General features: G+C 38.2%; 1 protein-coding gene across 1 annotated transcript; it reads right to left on the reverse strand.

Moving 5' to 3' along the window:
- Positions 1-9,365: 9,365 nt before the first annotated feature.
- Positions 9,366-13,959, reverse strand: LOC141656875 (peroxisomal membrane protein 13-like). The gene is made up of 5 exons (XM_074463971.1): positions 13,791-13,959; positions 12,086-12,322; positions 11,632-11,990; positions 10,062-10,154; positions 9,366-9,890 (listed from the first exon to the last, which is right to left on the reverse strand). The coding sequence occupies exons 1-5, from the start codon at positions 13,819-13,821 to the stop codon at positions 9,687-9,689; spliced, it is 924 nt and encodes a 307-aa protein (XP_074320072.1). The 5' UTR covers positions 13,822-13,959; the 3' UTR covers positions 9,366-9,686.
- Positions 13,960-19,948: the final 5,989 nt, after the last annotated feature.

A 19,948-nucleotide genomic window follows, 5' to 3' on the forward strand; every position in this document is an offset into this window, starting at 1 on the left:
CGGGTTTGAATATTAATGACGAAAACCCGTAAATATTGATTATTTAGGATTTAAGTCGGAACAATTAAACGTGTGAATGAATTATATACGATATACATATGAATTATATGCTAATATGATGGATCAATAACAAACAAACGAAACAAACACAAATAATTGACGAATAACAGAAGACGAAGGAAGAAGAAAAGAAGCAGGAACTGCGGCAGCCTCACGAAGAGGCGCAGCAGGTGCCGCGCTCCTTCGAAGAGGCGCAGCAGTTGCTGCGTCCTTTCTCTTCGTCTGTCTACTGGAAATTCGTAAAAAAGGGGTTTTGAAGACGGTTTTAGAAATCGGTTTTAATGGTGTATTCGACATAAATCTTACAATTGTTATACAATAAAGTAAAATACAATAAATAAAGGAGAGATTTACACCCTCAGACTTACATGTTGACGGAACGAGAAGAACTAAGAAAATCGATTAGTGATGCTCGACGCGAATGCAAGGAAAGAGTGCCCTCGAAAGAGGAAAACGATTTAACAAATTGATTAATTAGATTGATTATTGTGTAGTGGTCAAATTGGTCGGTCATGCAACGGGAGAGGTGGTACCGGAAGGATCCGAGCTTACGTGGTCGAAGGTTCAAGCACGTAGGCGCCAATTAGTAAAAACAAAGTCTAGAATGCAAAGGGAGAAGAGAAGGGCGGACACTCGCGTGAGAAATATGAGGAACGAAAGCTCCTATTTATACTAATCACACGGAGGAATAGGGTTTCGGAGACTCTTTGGAAGTGAATCTCGGAAAGATATAAAACAGATACGTAAATCATGCAAAGAAGGGCCTGGGAAGAGGCGCAGCAGCCACTGCGTCTCTTGGAAGAGGCGCAAAGACTCTTCTGCGTCTATTCCCGGGAGGTTTCCTCCTGTTTAAGAAAGATTTCCGTGTTTTAGTTATGGTAGGACGGATTTAATTCGATTATCTTTTGAATATTACGGGATATTATTTGCCAAAAGATAAAATTTGAGAAATATGGAATAGAAATATCCGGAACATTCCGAACATTCGACTCGGGATTTAACAGATTATCGAAAATGGAGACGGTTTTTGACCCGGACTCGAATGTACTCTAATTATGTCAAACGACCGTATCGGCACGTAGATGACAACTAAGAGGTTGACATTAATTTTTGAGCAATCACTTGACGATAATCTTACGAACTGTCACTAATCGTTCCGCGTACCAAACATGCGGCCCAATCATCACCGGGTGGTTTGCGAGAGGTGTAGAAACGAGGTGTCTACAGAGCCCCCACTTTGACTGAGGCTTGGACAAGGCGAAAGTCAAAGTATAGCCATCAGGTCAATCGAAGATTACAACCCGACGACTATGGCGACGCGAGGCGCTCAAGGGGTCGAACCAAGGACTGTCGTCGGGAACATTTTAGAGTCTCGTCGACTATCGGGGAGGGTCGTTTAAAGTCCATTAGACTACGTAAGGAAGCTCTTGACCATAAGAAGAAACCATACCCGAGACATCCCCTGGGTGAAACGGATCAAGACGCTTCAAGCAAAACTCTTTGATCTGAAGATAACTTGGTGTCTGAAGGCATTAGGGGTCACAGGGATTCTGAAGAAACTTCTTAACACTTTCGAAGGCTAACTCTGAAGGCTACCTCTCACTGAAGGAAAGGCTGAAGGATAATTCTCTCTAAAGGGAAGGCTGAAGGATACTTCTCTCTGAAGGACTGAAAGGGGACTCAACTGAAAAGGGGTTATCCGAAGGTTACTGAAAGGATTATTCTGAAGTGTCTGAAGAAATAAAGGATTATCTGAAGGAAGGAAGGCTGAAGGAAGATTTATCCTGAAAGGGATATCTAAGGGTTATCTGAAAAATCAAGGTAAGTTTCTGAAAGGTATGAAGGGATAATGGATTATGTGAAGGTTATCTGAAGGGATTATTCTGAAAGATATCTAAAGGTATGAAGGTCTATCCTGAAAAGGGTTACCTAAAGGTACATGCAAGTCTATCCTGAAAAGGGTTACCTAAAGGGATGAAGGATCGCCTGGGGGTATCTGCCTGCTTCTGTCCTCAAGCAAACTCTCACTGGGGAATGAAACGATGACTTTGGGGAATCTGCCTGTCTCTGTTCTCAAGCAAACTCTCACTGGGTGATAAAAGATGATTTCGGGGAATCTGCCTGTCTCTGACCTCAAGCAAACTCTCGTTGGGTGAGCAATACTGCAAAATACCATCGCTTATTTGGAGAGAAATGACGATTAGGAACATCTTGATCGTCATGGAAGAACCCTTGGTAAGCAATCGCAAAATACATTGCGTTGGACATAACAATTTGAGCAATATCTTGCAAAATATCTGCTACTGGGAGAACAATTTGAGCAATATCGCAAAATATCTGCTACTTGGGGGAGAATGGAGACTTGAGCGAAGCCCCCAGTTAGAGCGAGCACTGCTTCTGATACTTACCTGCATGGTTAGTAGCCACACAAGAACGCAATCTAATATGTGCACGTAAGCAATTATCACATGGACCTCGAATAAGGAAACACATAGGTTTTCAAAAGTTGTTTCTTTATAAAAGTTGTTTAAAACTTGTTCAAAGAAGTTTCTCGCTTGTAATGCGTTATGCATATTCAAATGGGCTTTAGACATGGGACTGACGCGATGTAGACTCTTTACAGACGCAAAAGGTAGACGTAGGTTGGACTTACGCAACACTAACTTAGGTTTGACGCGACACATGGATGACTTTGACAGACTTTGCTTAAGTATGCGCAACCCCTAGCCAAGTGTGGGTAACAATGCGTATCAGTTCCAAAGGTATAAGAATTGCAAGAATGATGAAGGCATATAAAGGCAAGGCATGAGCCATGGATCATCTGTCTACTAGGACTTCTTTCACCACCGTTTGCTGTAAAGGAGACTCCTCTTGAGGCACGATAACTGGGAGAATCGATCAAAGACCTTTGTCATTGTCCGGACCGAGCACTAGCTAGAATTAGAGGAATAAAGGAAGGGTGGCATCTTGTAAGAGAAGCCCCCAGGATGAGAAGATGACTCTGGAATTTGGTAAAAAGGAGACTGGGCGACAATAAGGAGCCCCCAGTATAGAGGTAAATTTGGTTGTGGAAGGGATGTTAATTGAGGTTGGAAGTTTGAAAATTGGGATGGTTGATAATTGAGATGGTTGATAATTGAGATTGAAGGTTTGGAGTGGGGATGGTTGTGTCCATGAGGACTGCCTACGTATTCACGTGAAGTGAAATCAAACCAGATCGTAGTTCTGAGGTTTGGTTAATTTTGTTTGGGTATTGTGGTTGTATCCTTCTTGTCAAAAGCCTTTGTGAATAACCCTGGAGAATTGCTAGGTTTCTTTGACGAAGGATCCATGAGGATGCCTTTATTGATTTTGATTCCCGGATAAGAAGAACTAAGAATAGATTGTCTACTTATTGCTTTCTCCTTAGGACTGTCAAATTGAGGGTTTGTCTGGACACTTTTCATTTTTTGGGCATCAAGCTTCTTACCCGTTTCGGCGAGCAGGTTTTCTATGTTGGAAAGTCGAGAGTTTAGAGTATCAATAGCTCCCTCTATTTTGGAGAATTTATTGTCAAAGGCCCTGGAAAGCATGAGCATTCCATCTTGGATATCTCCGTCTTCGAGGACATTGATTTCTTTATCATCATGAGGATCGAGGAGATGAGAACAGTCTAGAGATGACTCTTCGTCATGTTTAATGATATTGGACCCAAGAGGGTCGGTCTTCTTGGATTTCTTGGCGGAAGGTGGCACAGGAAGCTTGCGATCCTCGATCATATCCTGAATAATATGCTTTAGACAAAAGCATTCCTCCGTATCGTGTCCCCTACCTTGATGGTACTGACAATATGAATCGCCCTTCCATCTAGGGAATATCTTTTCAGGGTCCGGGGTTGGACCGATTGGATGAAGTTTTCCCTGGGAAACCAGTCTTCGTAGAGCTACTTCATATGTGGTTCCGAGGTCAACGAATTCCCTATGGGCTCGTCTCGGCCTTCTGGGTGGAGTTTCCAAGAGGTTGACTCCCTTGCCTTCATTGGCCTTCTTAGATGGGTGAGTCGTGTTGAAGCTAAAACTTGGCCTTGGGGTATGAGAAGATGGTAAAGGTTTCATCATGTCTATCTTGTCTTCCATATTGGTGACACGAGTTCTCAAGTCTTCAACGGTGGCCTGAAGCTTAATGACTGCAGCACTTAGTCCCTTGACGTCGACAGATAAACGTTCTTGAATACTTTCATCGAAAATTGCAGAATTCATGTTCTCCCCAGCGGAGTCGCCAAACTGTGGACAGCGGGCCGCCCACGGGGGCGCTTGGTTGAGAAACGAGGGACAAGCGTTTGCATTTTGTATGGAGTCGCCACCAATTTTTATGGGAAATTGGAACCGTTCGAATACCTCGTGTCATGTCAAGACACAAAGTAGTGACATGAACACTAAGCAATCGTTACCCTTAGCATTCTATGTCTAGAATGACTCTCGTGGATGCCAATGAACACGGGTGCTCACGGAGATCTGGAGTAAGGGGTGAGGGTACGTATTAGGAAGCTCTTTTGATCGAACACCTAATCCCGCCCGCCTCGATAGCGGCCTCTACTAATGATTAGGGAAGTTATTCGTACTTGATATATCATCGGCTATAATGCATGCAATGCAACATCCATTAGATTAATCCTAACATGTGAGAATTTAACTAAGTCGGTTGACACGTAATTAGCATACAATTGGGTCGAAGTAGGAGTTAATGCTCATTTACATGTGAAAGCATACAAGTGATAGAAGAAATACAATAAAAGAAAATTACAATAATGGAAATTACATTAATTACAAAGGAAAGGCGATTTATGTCGAAAATACCTCTAAAACGGATAATTTGAGAAAAAAAGAACAAAGGAATTAACGAACAGGAATTAGGGCGATAATACGATTAATAGTGAATTAATACGTAAGCTAATTAACTAAGTCAAGGCGTAAACGGAGTTCGAGAGAGAACTCAACTCGAACAGCAGCGCAGCGCATCGCGCCCTTTGGAAGAGGCGCAAGCAGATTCCGCGTCATTCAAGGGTGAGTTCGCCGTGAAGTTTTGAATCGCAAATCGTTAATGTCGATTGGTAATTTATGGATCGATTAAATTATCTACTCGGATGAAAGTGATTTAATGGGTTATTTACATGCGATTAAAGTCATAAAAACAGTAAAACATGGATGAGACTAAACAAACGGACTAATTATGTGAAGGGCCGATGGTAATGAATAATTAATAAAACAAACTAACTAAACTAATTAATTACTAAACATGATGAATACGACGAATTAATGAATAAACAGATCAGAATGTATCAACAATAAATCCCTAAAACTCAATATAATGAAATTGAACTTTTAAAACTCGAATTGAACATTAATGACGAAAAACCCGCAAATATTGGATTACAAGGGATTTTAAGTCGGATTTATGACAATTAAAACATGTGAATTATGGATGAATAATATACATATGAACTATTAACTATCATGATGAACGAATTGTGATTTAACAAAACAAAAGAAATATTTTTGATACGAATTACGAGAGGACGGAGGAAGAAGAAAAGAAGCAGAAGCTGGCGGCCCTCACGAAGAGGCGCAGCAGTGCTGCGCTCCTTCGAAGAGGCGCAGCGATTCTTTGCGTCTTTTCTCGACGTCCGTCTCGCTGGAAATCCGCAAAACAGGTTTTAAAGACGGTTTTAGAAATCGGTTTTAATGAGGTACTTTCGACATAAACCTTACAATGAGGATACGATAAATAAATAACAATAAATAAACGAGGAATATTACACCCTCAGACTTACATGTTGACGGAACGAGATGAACTAAGAAAATCGATTAGTGAATGCTCGACGCGAATGCAAGGAAAGAGTGCCCTCGAAAGAGGAAAACGATTTAACAAATTGATTAATTAGATTGATTATTGTGTAGTGGTCAAATTGGTCGGTCATGCAACGGAGAGGCTGGTACCCGGAAGGATCCGAGCTTACGTGGTCGAATGTTCAAGCACGTAGGCGCCAATTAGTAAGAACAAAGTCTAGAATGCAAAGGGAGAAGAGAAGGGCGGACACTCGCGTGAGAAATATGAGGAACGAAGGCTCCTATTTATACTAATCACACGGAGGAATAGGGTTTCGGAGACTCTTTGGAAGTGAATCTCGGAAAGATATAAAAAAGATACGTAAATCATGCAAAGAAGGGCCTGGGAAGAGGCGCGGCGAGCCCATGCGTCTCTTGGAAGAGGCGCAAGACTCGCTGCTTTGCGTCTATTCCCAGGAGGTTTCCTCCTGTTTAAGAAAGATTTCCGTGTTTTAGTTATGGTAGGACGGATTTAATTCGATTATCTTTTGAATATTACGGGATATTATTTGCCAAAAGATAAAATTTGAGAAATATGGAATAGAAATATCCGGAACATTCCAGAACATTCGACTCGGGATTTGCCGATTATCGAGAAAATGGAGACGGTTTTTGACCCGGACTCGAATGTACTCTAATTATCGCCAAAACGACCGTATCGGCACGTAGATGACAACTAAGAGGTTGACATTAATTTTTGAGCAATCACTTGACGATAATCTTACGAACTGTCACTAATCGTTCCGCGAATCAAACATGCGGCCCAATCATCACCGGGTGGTTTGCGAGGGGTGCAGAAACGAGGTGTCTACAAGTAGGTAGACCATTATATGGGTCAAATGGTGAATTAATTTTTGATGGCAAAATAGGAATATGGCCATTTGTTGTTGAAATACCAGCACAACGAAACTCAAAAAATAGAGTAGCAGGAACAATGGAAACCAAGTGTATTGAGTCTATAAACAAGCAAGTAACAAAAGACATGATAATAAATCGTGTGTTGCCAGCTATAAAGGCTAAATGGCCTTCTAATGTTAGTAAACGCATAATCATTCAACAAGATAATGCCCGTCCCCATTTTAGCAATGATGATGTTGATTTTAAAAGGGCAGCAACATCAGATGGATGGCTGATTGAATTGGCCTATCAAACACCCAATTCACCAGATTTGAATGTCTTGGATTTGGGGTTTTTTAGGTCAATACAATCTCTCCAACAAAAAAAAAAGGCAATCAAATTGGATGAGTTAATCAGCAACACAATCAAGGCATATGAAGAACAAGATGCACTAAAACTGAAGTATGTATGGATAACATTGCAACCATGTATGGTAGAAGTAATGAAAAAAAAGGTGGCATAGACTACCCAATTCCACATATGCATAAGACAAAACTAGCAGCAGAAGGTTTATTGCCTGAATATCTTGATGCTAACATCGATTTAGTGAAAGAATGCATACAATATGTACAGAATGTTGGTGATCCAAGCACAATAAGTGAATTAGTTAATTCACTAAACAGTTTTGACAGAGAATGCGAGAAAATCAAGCAAGTACCGGTGGCACAGTAATGAACCAACAGGGGAATATGAACTGTTGGCACCATTATCAAGCAGTGAAAGTAGTAATGACCCAACATTGGAAAATCCTCGTTGGTAGCATTAGTAGTTGGTTCGTAGATTTATGTGCGGGGGAATGAACAAAGAATTTAACATCAACAATAAGCACCATTTTGGACTCGTTAGAAGTTATCAAAGACTGGATATGTTATCAAAGTCAATTTTTTGCGCAGATCAAGCAAGAAACAAGCAAATCAAACAATCAAGAAGGTCAAATCAAGAAGATGTTGTGACTTTATTCAGATTTTAATGTAGAACTTTGCAACTCTTTTGTAATATTCAGTCGTTGACACTAATATGGATATGAACTTCAGAAATGATCAAATGAGTACAATAAGCTTTTGTAAACAAAACTCTTCAATTTTGATGTACATACACAGCCTCATCACTACAAAAGGTGGTGGCATTGTATATGAACATCAAAAATGATAACCAACCAACTACCCTCAACATTAGATCACTGGGTAGATAAAATAAGATGAAACAGAGTATATACGGCCGAAAAAGTTATCATCACAAGTCCATTAAAAAAAAAAAAACAGTTTAAAAATTAAATACAGGGTAAAAGAAATCAACCTCAAAACGGTTCGTCTTCCTCTGTAGGATCAAAACCAGGCCAATACTTAGAAAACTCCTTTATAAACCAACTAGTAATAACTGCATTTTTTCGTACAACCTCCGGATCTAATACCAGATCTGAATTAGAAAGATCATCATTTTTACATGCAACATCAATTGATTGTTCCTTCGCCTTCTCCTCATACTCATATTCCAATAAAACCCCAAACTGAGGCCAGATTCTACAAAGCTCTTCCATAAACCGCATTCTTTTCTTTAGATATCCATGCTTTTCCAACCACTGCTCAATCCCTTCATCAACGATTGTTTCAGGCACGATTGAGGGACATGCAGCAACGTCAGACGATCTTTCATCAACTTCTTCATCTTCCATTCCCATCTCACCCTCATTTAGATAGAAATCTTCATAGATCTTCTCCATTTTACGAAGATCAATATAACCAGAAAAAGGTTTAGATTTTTCCATTTTTTTTGAAATTAATCAAAGGCGAAGAAATAAATTTGTGAATCACATCCTTTTTTTGATGAAGATTAAAAGAGGACATGCAAATTTGATGAAGAAATTAAAACATTTCATGATTTGATTTGATGAAGAATCGATCATTTTGATGAAGAAATTAAAGCCGTTCACATATTTGATGAAGAATCAGATCGTTTTTTTGATCAAGATCAAAAAGGAGATGCAAATTAGATGAAGAATCAGATCAGTGAGCATTTTTGATGAAGAATATGAGAGGATTTGAGAGACGGATGAGAGATAAGGAGGGGATTTGTGAGGCGGATGAGAGAGAATTAGGGTTTCAGGGGGAATGGATCACAATATATGGCGGGAGCTATTAGGGATTGGGCTGGGTTAATTAGGGGAAGGGATGATTAATGGGCTTGGGTTAGTATATTAATAGGTTGGGTTAGGGATGGTATGGGTTGTAAATAAATAAAAAAGCAAAGGGTAGAAACGTCATTATTCATGTCCAAAAAAGGCAAATGGGACAGTTATGTGAATAGACAGAAATGGCAAATGGGACATTTATTGAGAATAGGAGGGAGTACTACAATGCACATTTACACACTAATTTGTGAATAATTTCTCACTAGAGAAACCATGTGAAACTTGTTTATCAAACTAGAATCCATTGTAAGTTCAATCATTACAAATCGCTGATTATTTCAATCACTATATTTGTACTCATACTCATTACCAACTTTATATATGCGTTGTTTTAAACATGTTTTACACCGATAATAGTCTCAAATGAGAATTTGTTCTCAATATGTATACTACCCTCATGGCCTCATAGAAGACCCGACAATTCCAACAACTCAACAAGAATCAGCGGCAAATCTTTTACAAAGCAGTTTGAGCTTATTATTTACATACTCGAACAACAATTAATCACAGCGGAAGGAAGATACAAGTAATTTGCACAAAGTACAGACTTGGGACGGAAATGCATCTGAAATCCAAATTGGAATCGATGACTCTTTACTCTTTTGCCTTCCAAAGTGCCATTGCCGCCAACTTTGTATCAGGCCTATCAGCTATTATTGCATAATCGTTTTGCATGGCTACTCCCATACATTATCCCACGAGCCAGCCGGGCCACCTTTTGGCCCCTCGATGAATCTCTGATCCATCTGAGTGTCGGGGCCTGGCAATGGGAGCCCGTTTGGGCCAGTTGGAGGAAGTTTCTTGGATTTTCTCCTTATCCCTAATATTCTCAACACAAATCTAGCTAACTCACCGTATAGCATTCCTCCTCGATCAAATAGCTGCATGAAATATAGAACTGTGTTGTCAGAGAATATATTGTAAGGATAATCGAATTCATTCGTTTACAAGTCCCATGACTCTGTAAGAAACTGCTTAGTTAATGCAATAAAATAGTAACTTTTAATTTTAATACATGTTGAGGTGAAATGGAACAAACAGTCGAGCATTACCTGTAGAAGTGCTGACATGAAAAGGTGAACAGCTTGTGTGTTCTGGTCTACAAGAACTGATATCCGTCCGAAAAAGTTCACCACTCCTTCCATCTATCATGAAATGATAATAAGCTCGCGGAAATAGTCGATAAAGCATGCTTAACATGAAACATTTCTAAATGCTTATGAAACATTTCTAAATGCTTCATGGCACCAACATAATTTATGGACAAAATTCATAATATACAGTCTATTAATAATTATAACCAATATGTAGCGATGGGCCACTGGCAACGTGTCAAGAAGGATTCGGGCTCAGGTCAATATAACGAATTTAAACCCCTCAGCCAGACCAGTTCTAATCAATAAACAGGTTCGGAATATCAACCCTAACCATTACTAAAAGGGTACGGTTCCAATTGACCCAATACTTACACCAATAGTTCATGCAATGAATTTCAAAAACAACGTTAAATTTACTCCACCAAAAAATTTGGACATCATACCACAAAAGTGATAAAGCATGTGGAAGATACTTCTGATGAGAGTTGTGATCAAATCCAAATTATTGTCAATAGACTCAATACATTACAAAGTTGGATGATTCCGTACTTCTTGCATTCATATCATACAATGGTAAGCTAGTTGTTACTAGCTTACCATTGCCACGTAAGATTTTCAAGTTACAACATTTTTAAGCTAGAAACTACTACAATGGTAAGCTACTAGTGTTGTGGCTTAGATGGGCCCATATGCACAACAACATTTCTGAAAATGCAATTGTACTTCATGCCTATTTCCACGTGTATTAGTTTAGTTGGCAGATTTTTTTTGTAGGACCATTTGAGCGACTAGCTCCATGGAGCTAGTTGCTCAATTTAAGCTAGTTCAATAGGAGTGCTCCAATGGTTAAGCAAGTAGCTTGAAATTTTTTTTATTTGCAAGCAAGTCCTTTTGGGTAACCATTGGAGATGCTTTTATAAGCGCAAAATAATGACTTCAAATTTCGAAATATCATATCAGCTTACTAGCCATTCAGGTTGAAATTTACAACATCAACCTCAGCCAATCCACTTGTTAAATACATTCAAGTTGACCCATTTACTTACACACGATCTTTGACTAAAGCCCACTTATTTAGGTGCGGTTGTCCAGTTGGGTCAATGGTAAGCTAGTTGCTACTAGCTTACCTTTGCCACATCAACTTTTTAAGCCACAACAATTTCAAGCTACAATTTGCTCCAATGGTTAAGCTAATTTACTAGTAGCTTAATTGAACCCACTTAACACGCCCACTATTTTTCTATTGGTTACATTTTCTTGTAGGACCATTTGAGCTACTAGCTCAATTTAAGCTAGTTTATGTAGAGTGCTCCAATGATTAAGCAAGTAACTTAAAATCTTTTTTATTTGCAAGCAAGTCCTTTTAGGTAACCATTGGAGATGCTCTTACAGCTAGGTCTACAAATTGCGCATGCACATGACAATAATGCCGGAGTAACTAAAAGACTCACATTTCACACGCACTGAAACCCGGATAAAAAAACACGAGTACAGGAATATACATAGTTTCAAGATTTGCACTTACCACACGGAGAAATGAAATCCAGAACCCAGGTGGGGAGGCAGGTGGATTGTTTGGATCTTGAGGTCCAAATGGACCACCCATCCCGTAGCCACCCATGGGTCCTCCCATGCCACTATTGTACATCCCCCCTCCTCCATACATCCCACCGCCACCTACTCCTCCATAAAGACCACCGCCACCATATCCACCTCTATACATCCCACCACCACCTACTCCTCCATACATCCCGCCTACTCCACCTACTCCGCCATATCCCCCGCCATAAGAATTATACATCCCTGATCCGATCCCTGATCCGTACCCAGTTAAACCTGAAGTCCCATACCCAGTTAAACCTGAAGTCAAACCTGAACCGTATCCTGCAATAGAGGGTGGTGGTCATTCTATAAGCACCTAAAATACAGCAAAATGAAAATTCTGGATCACCGTTCCCACTAAAACAAAAAACAACTACCTCCATAAGTGCTGCTTCCGAGGTTATTCTCCCAGGGCCTTGTTGGGAGAGGCCTGCCAGCAACGTTTGTGTTCATATTGTTATTGTTTTGATTAGAAGTTGAGACGATTTCTCCTGGTTTTGCAGTCCCTGAAGATTCCACAACATCGCTTGTAGTGCCAGATGACGGGGGTCTAAATGGTGCTGGACCCGATGATGAACCTGTTCTTTCCCAAGGTTTTGGCGGCGGTCCACTACCTGTACAAAACAGTTAAAATCAAAAGCATGTTATTGTAGTAGACTTTATTGTCATCATGAGTAATACCGGCTCCTTTCCAATTATAAACGTAATCATCTTACACAAGATATCCATGAAATGAAGACAGAACTTTACAGCAACGTAAAAAAACTAAGCCCCTAGGAATTTATTTTCTTTTCCAACTTTTGACAGCATGAAGTTGAAAAAAAGTGGAAGCATAGTCAATGCTGGACTTTTTTTACCAGAAAGTTCATATAGCTAGTGTTCAACATAAAATTTGTTGTAAAAGGGCATAATTTCCGACAGCGTTATTTTAAAAATGAGTATTTTGCAAAGTATAGTATTTAAAAGGAGTGCTTGGCAAATATGTAATGAATTAGTTAACTTCTCATAATCCCGAGCATTTGTACGACACATCTAACACGATCCCATCTACGATAACCCAAGCTCAAGCTCCATAAGAACAGAATTTATTCTTTACATTACACTTATCTCTCCGATTTATATCAAACCTTTACCGCCCGCCTTCTTCCCAATTACGTACTGATTTAGTTAACTTCCCCAGTCCCAAGCATCTGTATGACACCTAAAACAATCCCATCTACAACAACCCAATCTCAGACCTCATTTGAACAGCATTTATTCCTTACGTTACACATATTTCCCCAATTCATATCAAACTTTCAACATTCAACCCTCTTCCCAATCACGTAATGACCTAATTAACTTCCTCCAATCCCAAGCATTTGGTATGACAGCTAAAACAATCTCATCTACGAAAACCCAATCTGAAACTCCATTTGAACAGCAGTTATTCCTTACGTTACACATATTTCTCCGATTTACATCAAACTTTCACCATCCCACCCTCTTCCCAATCACGTAATGAGCTAGTTAACTTCCTCCCAACCCAAGCATCTGTATGACACCTAAAACGATCCCAACTACGACAGCCCAAGATCAAGTTCCATACCGACAACAATTATTCTTTTCATTACACTTATTTCTCCGATTTCTATCAATCTTTCACCACTCAACCCTCTTCCCAAAAAGCATCATGCATCAATCTCTTAACCCTTTACGGCTTTACCCCAAAGCTCAATTGAACAACATTAAACCCACCAACTTCGCACTAATCGCCGAATTCACTTCATAAAACTACAAACATTGCAGTAACAGCAAAATATCCGATTATCCGAATCAAGACAATATAATAGCCAAACTTGCCATACTAAATGAATAATAATCAATCAAACACCTCAATTTCAGAACAAAACAACACTAAAGATAAAAACTTTAGTGAACAGCATCAATTATAACACAAAAACAGATTGCAATTACATGAACCAAGATCATAAAGTTCCGTAAAGATATCAAAACATAGCCCAAGATAATAATTATTAAATACTCTGCAAGTAAGTAAAGGAAATGATTGATTTAAATAAAGAAATAAAAGAAGAAAAATACCTGCTTGCTGGGTAGAATTATTAGTAGCCATAGGTGGAAGAAAGATGGAGAAATCGTAAATAATTCAGTAATTAATTGATGTGTTCAAAATTTACATTGGGACTTTCTGGTGTTCTGGATCGTCTTTTCTTTGTTTTTTGGATTGTGTTGTGTTCTATGTCAGCCGCGTAAATAATTCTACATTTCTACGAGTGTTCAGTTGAGAAATTCTACGGGTACCCGTTTTGTTATTCGAATAAATGTGACGGAATTCGGGCCGAGTAAGTGCCTCAAAACTTGATAATATCTAGTCCCTCTCATCCAAACCAAATGTTATACGAGTATTTGACTTTATTACACTTCTCGATACGTGTTTTGCAACGTGAATATCTTTAGTTATACATTTTTAAAAATTACAAAAACTTGATATTCTTATAGCATTCATGACGATAAATCAAACAAGATATCGCATGACTATGTTTTTCTTATACATTATTAATAATACCAAAGATTCTCTACAATTATGAATAGTACCAAAAAGTCAAATGTAACCTTTGGTTTGGATACTATTCACATCAGTTGTTATTCATGTTGAAAAAGTATTGTTTATCATCGATAATTTGAATGAATCATATCATATATTATATTAAAGAAGAAACCGTTTGCCACGTGTCAAAACTACAAAGAAATGGCCACGTGTCATCTTATTATGTATGGGCTGCCAAATCAAAGATTTCAAAAGATCAATGTTCCAGTTTTAATGCTTTTAGACTTTCTATCACCTACTTCCTCCGTCCCAGTGATATATTACTTGCTTTATTTCTCCCTCGCAAAATAAAGAAAGTGTAAACTGTAAACATATCTCCGCAACAGAGAGAGTAAATTTTTAGCGAGCATATCCACTAAGCGATAGATCAGAGCATAGCAATTATCGTGCTTGCTTAGCTTGCCATGTGCACTTATTAGAAGCTATTCATTTTGTAAGGTAACATTTGATCAAATAGACAAATACGATTAGAATACATTATTTGGTATTTGTTAAAATTAGAAACTAATATGAAAGTGAGAAAATTTCATGAAACAATTTCTAATGTTGTGAAATAGATTGTTATATAACAATAAACCATAGTCAGATTTTCAAACAAAACCGTCTTTTGAAAAAAATTATCATAAGACGTACCCATATAACCAGATAATTAATATTGATTAAATTAGTTGGTTTCGCATAGTATTATTATTTTTTTGTATTGCACTATTCAATATCTCTTGAAATGTACAAGAGCATACTCTTATATGATATCGTTAATTGTAACAACTTTTTTGCTTTTTAAAAATATAATTTTAGTTTTTTAAATTAAATTTTAATTTCCTTTTTTCTAAAAAAATTATATAATTTTATTAGTCGAGTTTATATTTTCTTAAGATTATTGCAACTATATGAATGATTAAACATAAATCATTATTTAAAATTTATTTCTTGAAAAGGATTTTGTTTTTTAGTCTCTTTGTTCATTTACAAGTAATTTATAATTGCATTTTGTATTTAGTATTTTATTTTTTGGTAAATCGACATAAGCGATGGATCTTTTGTGTGCGTTAGTGTTATTTTAATTTATTACCGTAGTAAAAAGTGTAGTAAAAGTTTGTACGCAAATTCTCATTTGTAACGGACATATGCGTCGCAACCTTGCGAATGGTCAAATATTACCCAAATGGGGAGATAAGACAAAAGCAAATTGCCTAGAGAGTAGCATTCTATTTTGTCTGATCTACCCATATGAGTAGTATTTGACCCGTCGCAAGCTTGTGACGGATATACCCGTCACAAGGAAGACTAATTGAAGTTTGTATTGTATTTGTATCAATTTTTTTTGTAATTTGTTGTTATTTATTGTAATGTAAATTGCTGTAATTTGTTGTTATTTATTGTAATATAAATTATTCATAAATAGTTAATTCGTTAAATTATTCATAAATATTTACGTATAAATTATAAATGTAATCATTTACGTACAAAACATCAACAATGACAGTTATTTGTTAATTACATCCTAAATTTTTCTGTGGGTCCCGCATTTAATGGTTTAAAAGAAAAAAGAAAAAAAATTGGATTTGGTGATGTGGACGCACAGAATTGCTCTAAATGTTTCTGTATTTATAAAGATAAGATTTTCACGAACTTGACTCCTTTTTGAGTTTAACCATGAATCCCTTAATTTTCAATTGGCTTTTGCGAAAGAAAAATTTGATTGGATTGCCATTTTCATTTGGTTTTAACGTTGATGGGAAGTTAGGACTCATTATTAAAGACGTCTAATAACTTGCCCTGCGCTTATCGGCGAATGATTTTTATTTTAATTTGTCTTTGACATAGAAGGTTAGCGCTCTTGTGTGCACGACAAGAGCAATTTCATTCAATGAATGAGACTTATACTTTTGAAACTCTCCGTTAAATGTTTTTGAAAATTTGGATTTTTGATTTATACAATGATTTACATTTCGACCTGGTTATGTCGGAAAATTTTATTTGAAACTTTTGAAAAAAAAAAAAAAAAAAAAAACAAAAGAACCTACGATAAGTAACCTTTTAATGTTTTGGTTGCCGATTTCAAAAGGTCCAATTTTACTTTTATAACCTTTCATTTCTACTTTCAAGTTTCGAGGACGAAACTTTTTAAAAGATGGGGTGATTGTAACACCCGCGAATTTCTCATTTCGACAATTAAAATTTATTTAACCGTTTAATTGATTTATTTTATATTTTTAAATTATTTAATTTAATTAATTCATTTTAAAACATAATTTTTATTAAGGCTATAATTTTAAGGCTTAATTTATATAAAAATAAATATTTTGTCGGATAGTATTAATAGGGATAATAATAGTAATTTTCCGTCTTAAATTATAAGTGTATTTCCGTCTAGCAAGATCGTTGCATTTCTATTATAAAGCTGTTTCTTTTCGGACCAACCTGATTCCGACGACACACTCTCTTACCCTCTAACATAATTATTATTATTATTATTATTATTATTATTATTATTATTGTCTACCGTCCCCACCCCCCTAACTTCACTTCCCCTTCTTTGTTTTCACGCAGCAAAGCAACAACAACAATGGAACAATCCCCATTTTCATCACGACCTTAAAACCTCAGATCCCGCCTCCATTCTCAACCAAATTCGATAAATTTTACACCAATAACTTCCTCATCTCGTCCTCCTCCTCTGTATGTAAGAAAGAGCCGGACTTTCTTCGTGTTTCTTTTCGCCCGTCTTTCAAAGGATGCGGCTTTCGAGCTTTTCTGTGCCATTTTTGGGTTTAAGATCATCCTTGGGCGATTCCTTGGACTTTCAGCGATCAAAAACAGGTAACGGTGATAGGTTACTCGACAAAATGTCATATTTTGCCTTTTTAATCGGTTTTATACTCTTATTTATCGTAAAGTTTGGTTCTTTATGTCCTTCTCATATGTGTGTTAGAATATGTGGATTTAGTGATCGTTTTTCCTAGCTTGTTTCTTCGAAATCGGGTATGGAGGGTTGTTTTCGAATGTATTACCAGTTCGTTGAATGAAAATCAACGAACTTAAAAAGCTTAGTTGAGATGGTACACCACTACTACACCTTATTAAAAAGCATAGCTTAATAGAAAAGTCTATGTTAGTTCAGTGAGCGAGAGTCAGTGGACCATCAAACAAATAAGAAAGAATGTGAATTAATCAATTATGTGATACGGAGGATTCTAATATGTCAGTAATGTGGAGCGGGATGATATTTGGTATTTTGGTGACTGAAATCTCCGTCTTATAAACGACCTGTTTTTACATGGTAATTTCTAGTAAGTGTGGTGTAATTCGGTTGTTGTCATTCAAGAATTAGTTGTGTTTAATTTCCGTCTTAATCTCGCCTTAAAAGTTGTCTTAAAATGGTTTGAAGTGGACTCTTTGTATGTCGTCCTTGGAGCCGTGAAAGACGATTTTTGTGCTGAAATTGGACTGTTTTAAGACAGGAACGTGGACTGTTTTGGGGACGGTATTATGCAGTTTGTGGGACTGTTTCTGAATTAGTTTTGCAGGTACTTCGGGGCAGTTTGGGACGGATAAAATGGTGTCTTTGGGACTGTGTGGGGTGTAAGAGTGACTGATGTGGGATGGGTTTACTGTGTTTTTTTTGGGACTGTTTTAATGTGTCGAGCAAACTGTTTGTGGTCTGATGAGGGATTGTTTTAGGACTGTTTTGAGGACAGTCGAGTACGGTTTTGGTGGCCTGTTTTGGACGGGTTTTCGGGTGATAAGAATCCAAGTTGTAGATGGTCACAAGCGAGCCTCTTGAAACCTTGAAAATGGGTTTAATTGGGCAGTTTTCACGGACTGTTTTGGCGAGTTTCTTGATGCTAAATTGAACCATTTTCTTTGCTTACATCTCAAGTATATGTACATGTTTGGACTGGGTCTTTTGTACGGGTGAAACCCGCCTTGTTTAGGCTTAGAAAACTTGTCCTAAGACGGTTGTAAGAGGAGGAATTGCTGCGTTTTCATTTGGTAATGCTGCTGCCGTGTTATTGTTGCTGTGCAGGAGCTGCGGCCAGACCTTGCAGGCCGTGGCTGGGTAGTGCCGGGGGTGCGGCCAGGCTGTGGCTGGGCAGGTGCCGGTCATGGCTAGGCCGTAGCCCCGGTTGGGTTAATTTTTGTCCGTGAAATATTTTTATTTGGGTTTAATTAATTTGAATTTCCGTCATATGTTTTATGTATCTTAAATTCATTAATTGCCGTTTATTTATATATTTCTCACATGAATCATAAAAGTGGAACGAAGGGAGTATACGATTTTACAATAATTTGGCCTAAGACCGTTTTATACGAGAATTAGTGTGCATGCAAACCGTTCATTATCCCTTTTCTTTGTCTTAAACCCTAATGCCTGGAGAGCTTCCACTGATAATGTTTCTGATAAATTCAACGTGCCTGGGCCGCACCCAAACGGAGGAGAGAGAGTCCACAACGTAGGGCCCAAGAGGGTTCCACTCTAAAACCAATTGGCAATAGAGGGAGTAACCCCTTGCCTTATAAAGTGATAATTCCTCTCCTCTTTTATCAATATGGGACAATCCTCACATGTGGGACTTTGGGTTTCTTTACATGGTATCAGAGCACACGGGCCTTGTTTGCTCGTCTTCTCGTCACGTTTCATGGTCAGTGTTGGTGCTGCGCTTCTTACCGCCATTTCTTCTGTGGGAGAACCCTCTACTAAAGTGTTTTTCTTTTCCTCCTTGTTTAGGCTTGAAGGCTGCTTGTCTCTCTTCAGTTCCCTAAATCCGGCCCTTGGGGAACTATTTGCCACATCGTCTTGGTCATTCAAACTGTTTGCCACATTGTCTTGGTCATTCAATTGTTCCAAACAATATTTGTTGGAGATAAGCAGACAAAGATGGTCATCAACATTTAAACCAGAACTCTCAATTTCAGTTAAAGCTTCAGCAAAACAACACATCCTCGAGCAACAGCGGACTACACTAGCAAAACACTTGGCTGTCCTACGAAATCCTGAAGCTCAGGATCCTGCTGATAATGCGCAGGATCTAATTCAATACTTTTTACCAAGTGAAAAGACTCTTCAAACTGTTCCGCCTCATAATGTTCAGTTGGCGCTGAAAGAAGTTGTTTTAATTCATTCTCCTCAACTTCACCCATATAATAATATTCAGTTGCCGGTGAAAAAAACCGTTTTAATTCTTTCTCAACTTCACCCATATCAAAACCCACAACAATAGATGTAGACTTAGTCTGTTCAGCTTCCCTACTATTTAAATTTGGTATCAGTTCACACGGGGCTGTTTGCTCGTCTTCTCGTCACCTTTCATGGTCAGTGTTGGTGCTGCGCTTCCTACCGCCATTTCTTCTGTGGGAGAACCCTCTACTAAAGTGTTTTTCTTATTCTCCTTGTTTAGGCTTGAAGGCTGCTTGTCTCTCTTCAGTTCCCTAAATCCGGCCCTTGAGGAACTATTTGCCACATCGTCTTGGTCATTCAAACTCTTTGCCACATTGTCTTGGCCTTTCAATTGTTCCAAACAAAAATCTTTGGAGACACTCAGACAAGGATTGTCATCAGGATTTAAACCGGACCTCTCAATTTCAGCTAAAGCTCCAGCAAAATCCCCATTCGTTCGAGCAACATTCG

Source organism: Silene latifolia, chromosome 5 (assembly GCF_048544455.1).
Source record: "Silene latifolia isolate original U9 population chromosome 5, ASM4854445v1, whole genome shotgun sequence".
NCBI lineage: Eukaryota > Viridiplantae > Streptophyta > Magnoliopsida > Caryophyllales > Caryophyllaceae > Silene > Silene latifolia.